The sequence below is a fragment of the Dama dama genome, chromosome 4 (genome assembly GCF_033118175.1).
Source record: "Dama dama isolate Ldn47 chromosome 4, ASM3311817v1, whole genome shotgun sequence".
NCBI classification, from domain to species: domain Eukaryota; kingdom Metazoa; phylum Chordata; class Mammalia; order Artiodactyla; family Cervidae; genus Dama; species Dama dama.
Genome location: NC_083684.1, coordinates 63,455,972 through 63,461,690, shown reverse-complemented (window position 1 = coordinate 63,461,690; position 5,719 = coordinate 63,455,972). Strand labels below are relative to the sequence as shown.

Below are 5,719 nucleotides of genomic sequence, written 5' to 3'. Positions count from 1 at the left end.
GTGTTGATGCAACCCAGGAAGGCAGGGTGTGTGACACAGCAGCTGCCTGGAACAGGCTGAGACCAAACGGGTCTGACGTTGAGAAGCAAAGACCACCCCCCAGCCACCTCTAGCACTTGCTGTGTCACCCGGGACCCAGGAACCCAACCTTCACCCCCATGGAGCCCTGCCGGTCCCTGGCCCTCCTCACCAGCTCCCTGGGCCTGGTGTCCCTCTTAGTGGCTCTGAGCACGAATTTCTGGTTTGTGGCCCAGGGGCCCAAGTCTTCATCTCACTCGGGCCTCTGGCCCAGCAGCGATCAAGTCTCAGTAGCAGGTAAGGTGGGGAGGGGGGGTGGCCTTGGTGGGGGGAAAGGCCCATGGGGACGGGCAGTCAGAGGTCCCGTCTCTGAGCAGGCTACATCCACGTGACGCAGAGCTTCTGCATCCTGGCCGTCCTGTGGGGCCTGATCTCCACGGCCTTTCTGGTCATGTCTTGCATCCCTTCGCTGTCTGCCCCCGGACGTGGCCCCATTGTCTCCACCTTCATGGCCTTTGCTGGAGGTGAGGACTCCATGCTGGGCTTGGGGGGTGGGGAAGGGGGTGTGTGCTGGGACCTGGTGAGCTGCTGCAGGGGGGCTGAGCCGACCCTCATGTCTCCGTCGCCAGCGCTGTCCCTGATAGTGGCCATGACGGTCTACACCATTGAGCGGTGGAACCAGCCTGGAAACCCCCAGGTCCAGAGCTTCTTCTCATGGTCCTTCTACCTGGGCTGGGTTTCAACCCTCCTCTTTCTCTGTACAGGTGATTGTGATTGCTGCCTGGGGAGTTCTGGGGTTGACTTGGGAGGTGCTGGCTGGGGGGCCTGGCTAGGGGGGCTGGCTAGAGGGGCTGGCTGGGGCTGGGGTTGGGGGGCTGGCTGGGGGCTCTGATGGAGCAGGAGAGGAGCAAGTATCTAACTTTTCTCTGCTACCCCAGGTGGCCTGAGTCTGGGCGCTCACTGCACGGCCCACCGGCCCGGCTACGAGTCCATGTGAACCACAGGATGGCCTTAGAGCTCCGTTCTCTGAAAGCATCATCAGGAACCCTGAAAACAACAGCTGGCTCTCCTTCTAGTCAGCCAGCCCTGACTCCCAGCCTCCACAGGCTTCTTCCTTTGTGGCTTCATTCATTCAACAAAAATTTGCCGGGATCTGGTTTTTCCAAGGGTCATGAAGCTGCGACATAAACCGATGATATGCCAGCTCCATGGTGGGTGATGCTGGGCACGCAGAGGGGAGTCAGTCCTGCCACCTGCCCTGTCTTCCAGGAGCTCCTACCCAGTGTGGGGACCAGTCTAGGCTCAGGCATGGCCCCAGGGCCCTTGTCTCTTTTCTTTGTCCTTCCATCTCTTTTCTTCCCTGTGTCTTTTTTTTTTTTTTTTTGCTGCATGGCATGCAAACTTCCTGGACCAGGGATTGAACCTGCTCCCCCTGGAGTGGAAGCACAGAGTCTTAATCCCCAGGCCAACAGGGAGGTCTTCCCTGTATCTTCCTCTTTTTAGTTCTTATCTTTTGGCTCCCTCTCTGATTCAGTCACCCTGGCGTTCATCCTCAGTCCTTGTTCATTTTATTAATAAATCCACTCCTTTGGCTGGCTTTTCCTGAGTGCTTCCTTTCTGCTGGGCCTTCCACCGTGGATGCCGAGGTGACTCAGACCAGGCCCTGCCTGCCAGGGGCTCCAAGTCCCGTGGGGGCAGGCAGAGCCCAGGGCCTGTGTGGCAGGAGGACTGGCTATGTCTGGGGGAGAGGTTGGGTGTGGGGGTGAGCTTTCTGGGGAGACTGTGTTTAGGAACTTCTCCAGGGCCGCAGGAAGGTAATGCAGGCAGAGGGACCCCTGAGTGGAGGCAGGGAGAGGCTGGGAGTTCTCAGAAGATGGGGAGCAGCACTTTGTGGTCCACTGTCGAATGTGAGGGGGTGACAGGAAGTGAAGATAGGTGAGAAGTAGAGCCTCTAAGCCCACAGTTGACTCTCTCTTGAGGGTGATGGGAGCTAAGGGTGGAGGAGGGGAGGGACAGCATCTGGTCCGAGTGCCAGAAAGCCCCCCACTCTGCGCCCTTCCCCCTACTCTGGGGGCCAGAAGGGGCCAGAAAAAAGACTGGCAATCCAACAGGAGGGACATGAGACAGGACAAGGCTGCACTGGGGCCAGGGCACAAGAGGGAAAGGAGGAGCCAGAAAGATTCGGGGCGGGGGGGAAGGACTTCCCTGGCGGAGAAGTGGATAGGAACCTGCCTGCCAATACAGGGGACATAGGTTCGATCCCCGGTCCAGGAAGATTCCACATGCCTTGGAGCAACTGGGCCCACAAGCCACAACTACCAAGCCTGCACGCTGTAACTACTGAAGCCCGTGTGCTTAGAATCTGTGCTCTGCTACAAGAGAAGTCACTGCAATGAGAAGCCAGGACACCACATCAAAGTGTAGCTCCTGCTCGCGGCAACTGGAGAAAGCCTGAGCACAGCACCAAAGACCCAGTGCAACAGAGAAGTAAATAAATAAATAATTTAAAAAAAAAAATTTGGGAGGCAGGAGGAACTGGACTCAGGGATCCAAGGGCTTTGTAGGGCAAGGAACAGGAAGGCGACAAGGATAGTGCCCAAGGGTATGGTCCAACTAACTGGGTGGGATGTCAGGGGCCTCCCTGATTTGGTGGAAGATGCTGAGCTCAATGGGGCTTCCCAGGTTGCTCAGTGGTTAAAAAAAAAAAAAAAAAAAAAAATCTGCCTGCCAGTGCAGGATGTGCAGGAAACTCTGGTTCTATCCCTGGGTGAGGAAGATCCCCTGGAGGAGGAAATGCAACCCACTCCAGTATTCTTGCCTGGAAAGTCCCATGGACAGAGGAGCCTGGTGGGCTACAGTCCACGCGGTCACAGAGAGTCAGATATGAATGAGCCACAGCATGCTCGCACGCCTAGCTCAGTGGGGATGTGGTTGAGGGTCAGGGTCTGAGAGATGGTCGGAAGCAGATGAGGACCCGGACTGGAGATAGGGTTTGGGATGCTCTCAGAGCATCAGACATCCCTGGAGCTCACCTGGTAAGAAGATGCAATTGGAGTTCTCCAGGAGAACAGGCTGTGAGAAGCAGAGGGAGGAGGAGGGGCAGGAGGCTGCCTGGGGGCTTGGGAGGGCACAAAGATCTGGGGACCAGGAGAGCTTATGGGGGTCAAGGGAAGGGAAATTTCTAGAAGGACATGGGCTACCGTGTCAAGGCCCTCAAACTCCCCCGGACTTGCCACCTGACACTGCCTCTGTCACTTTGCCAGAAGAGCTGCCCCTGTGTGTGTGTGTATGGCTGGGTGAGTGGTTATCTCTTTAAACGGCTGCTAGGCGAGGGGGAAGTTCTGGAATTCTGCCTCATAGAGACACAGTATCCCTTCTCTCACACCTCTGGGACCTGTCCAAGAAGCCTGAGGGAGCTGGGGGTGAGTCATTTAGGTGGGTGTGCACAGAGGTGGGGTGTTAGGAAGGCACACCCATTAGCGGACAGAGGTCTCCAGACAGAAGGGAGGTTCCTAAGCTGTGGTGCCTGAGGGGAAGGTGGTCCGTCTTAGGTCTGGGGGGGGGGGAGGCGCTGAGAGGGGTCCCCAGAAGTAGAAGCCCCAGGCAGGGGTGAAGGAGTAGCTATCTGGGATACGGAGGGACATGCAGGAGGGGTTCCCGGGGACCTGAGGGTGACTGGGGCATGGGTCAGTCTTTGCAGGCGTGGTCCTTGGCAGCAGTCTCCCCAGCATGGGGGTGAAGCGGAGCCTTCAGAGCGGGGGCACCACGCTGGGCTTCTTGGCCAACGTCTTCATCGTTCTGTCCAGTGCCTCCAACTACTGGATCCGCTACTCCGGGGGCCACAGCGGCCTTTGGCAGGAGTGTAACCAGGGCATCTGCTCCAACATCCCCTGCGATAGTGAGGCCCGGCGGCCCAGCTGTCAGACCCGTGCCCCCCGTGAACAGCCCCCAGCACTGACCACAGCTGCCCCCTCACCTGACACCACATCCTGCAGCGCCCCCACCCCCCTGCTCTTTCCACTTCAGCCCCTCCGTCACCGAGGCCACCACGAACCCCCACTCTGGGACCTGCTTCCCTGTTGCAACATTAACCTCCCCTCATGATGTAACTTCCGAGTCCCCATCCAAACTCCTGACTCTGCTCCCAGCCCCGAACCGGCGGGTGGGGGTGATGGGCAGGAGCTACGTCAGCGGAGCTTGTTGACGCGGTCCGCTCTCCCCAGGCAGGCTGACGGTGACCGGGGGGTGCATGGTGCTGGCGGCGGGCTGCGGCTTCGTGGGCTTCGTGATGGGGCTACGGATTCTGTGCAATGAGGGCTACTCTCGGGGTCAGACCACGTGTTCCGTCTTCTTTATCTCGGGTGAGATGGCACAGGGTGGGCCTGGGAGAGAGAGCCCAGGAGCGGGGCGGGGCTCCGGAGGACAGGATTCGAGGGGGAGGGGCCAGGGGCGGGGTCGGAAAGAAGGGGGCCGGAGGGTGAGCGAGAAGGGCGTGGCTTGGGGCGGTGGGCGCGGTCAGGGTGGGGCCTGGCTGCAGCCCCCTGGCCACGCTCACCTAGCGGCGGGGTGGGGCCCAGGCCTGCTTCTGCTGATCGCCCTGACAGTGTACACAGTGAAGAATGCATGGAAAGACGACGTCTTCTATTCCTGGTCCTATTTTTTGGGGTGGCTGGCTTTACCCTTCTCTATTCTCGCGGGTAATCTGGGCAGCAGAAGAGGGTGGAGAGGAGACTTCCCCGAGGGCCCCATCCCCCTCCTTGCAGAGACTTCCCAGCTGCCCTCCCAGGGACTTCCTAACACCCTCCACTCTGGGCCCTTGGAGCCCCAAACCCCAGTCCCCGGAGCCCTCCTGGTCATCTGCCCCAGGACCCACCTTGCTCCACCCGCCCTCCGTTCCCCTTCCCGCCAGGCTTCTGCTTTCTGCTGGCGGACATGATCATGCAGAGCACGGATGCCATCAGTGGATTCCCCGTGTGCTTATGACCGCAGCTGCCTGGGGGCAGAATAAAGGAACGGATCCCACTGCCAGCTGGCTCCACGTGACTTTCTGGGGGACCCGAGGATGCGCGCATGGGGGTACCTGGAGGCTCAGGGAGGAAGTAAGGACGAGAACCTACAGGGAAAGTGGAGACGTGGGGGACGCAGAGAGATTCCGACGTGGGTAGGACCAAGGACATGGGTTTTGATGGGAACAGGTACACGGGGGTTGTGGAATCAGGAGGGGACAAGGGAGCGCGTGGAGAAGAGGTAGGGACGCAGACTTGCGGGGAAAATGGAAGCGGGGGCGGGGGAGGACGGACAGGAGTGAACGCAGAGGTGCGATCGTGGAGGGGATGAGGAACAGAGAGAACAGAGGGGCGCGGACACCTGCGGACTTAGAGGCTCGGGGACATGAGCACGTCCGCTCTCACCACTCTAGAGAGGGAGAGTAAGAGGTGGGGACCTCGGGGAGGGGGCCGACCCCCGAGGGCTTTGGGGAAAAATGTTTGGGACGCCTCCCAACCCCGGCAAGACCTTTCCCCCCGTTCCCGGCCACGCCCCCTTCCAGAAGCTCCTTTCCCTTCCCCTTGGGGTTCCGCCTCCCTCCCCAGGGGCCGCTTCCCATTGGTCCGCGTCTGCTGGCGATTCTGCCTCTCGGCCTCCCGATTGGTCCTCTGTCGGGGCGGGGAGGCGGGCGCCGCCGCGGTTGGCTGGCTGGCGG

The 5,719-nt window shown here is 60.0% G+C and overlaps 2 protein-coding genes across 4 annotated transcripts; both read left to right on the top strand.

The window, feature by feature from the left end:
- Positions 1-12: 12 nt before the first annotated feature.
- NKG7 (natural killer cell granule protein 7) lies at positions 13-1,615 on the top strand. The gene is made up of 4 exons (XM_061139996.1): positions 13-315; positions 396-542; positions 648-782; positions 957-1,615. The coding sequence occupies exons 1-4, from the start codon at positions 159-161 to the stop codon at positions 1,013-1,015; spliced, it is 498 nt and encodes a 165-aa protein (XP_060995979.1). The 5' UTR covers positions 13-158; the 3' UTR covers positions 1,016-1,615.
- Positions 1,616-2,192: 577 nt separating this feature from the next.
- Positions 2,193-5,117, top strand: CLDND2 (claudin domain containing 2). 3 transcript variants are annotated; one of them, XM_061136370.1, is made up of 5 exons: positions 2,193-2,505; positions 3,710-3,916; positions 4,242-4,379; positions 4,596-4,715; positions 4,928-5,117. In XM_061136370.1, exons 2-5 carry the CDS (start codon positions 3,748-3,750, stop codon positions 4,999-5,001), a joined length of 501 nt encoding a protein of 166 aa, XP_060992353.1. In that variant the 5' UTR covers positions 2,193-2,505; positions 3,710-3,747; the 3' UTR covers positions 5,002-5,117. The 3 variants fall into 3 exon arrangements, with proteins under 3 accessions (XP_060992353.1, XP_060992345.1, XP_060992361.1); XM_061136362.1 differs by having other exon boundaries at positions 4,596-5,037; XM_061136378.1 differs by lacking the exons at positions 2,193-2,505; positions 3,710-3,916 and adding an exon at positions 3,984-4,123 and having other exon boundaries at positions 4,596-5,037.
- Positions 5,118-5,719: the final 602 nt, after the last annotated feature.

What these genes read in the sequence shown, in the direction of transcription:
- NKG7 (XM_061139996.1), top strand. Translation starts at nt 159, where the DNA reads ATGGAGCCCTGCCGGTCCCTGGCCCTCCTCACCAGCTCCCTGGGCCTG. An exon ending in CGATCAAGTCTCAGTAGCAG is followed by an intron (nt 316 to 395) that starts GTAAGGTGGGGA and finishes GTCTCTGAGCAG; the next exon opens with GCTACATCCACGTGACGCAG. An exon ending in CCTCCTCTTTCTCTGTACAG is followed by an intron (nt 783 to 956) that starts GTGATTGTGATT and finishes CTGCTACCCCAG; the next exon opens with GTGGCCTGAGTCTGGGCGCT.
- CLDND2 (XM_061136362.1), top strand. Translation starts at nt 3,748, where the DNA reads ATGGGGGTGAAGCGGAGCCTTCAGAGCGGGGGCACCACGCTGGGCTTC. An exon ending in CTCCAACATCCCCTGCGATA is followed by an intron (nt 3,917 to 4,241) that starts GTGAGGCCCGGC and finishes CGCTCTCCCCAG; the next exon opens with GCAGGCTGACGGTGACCGGG. An exon ending in TTCCGTCTTCTTTATCTCGG is followed by an intron (nt 4,380 to 4,595) that starts GTGAGATGGCAC and finishes GGTGGGGCCCAG; the next exon opens with GCCTGCTTCTGCTGATCGCC.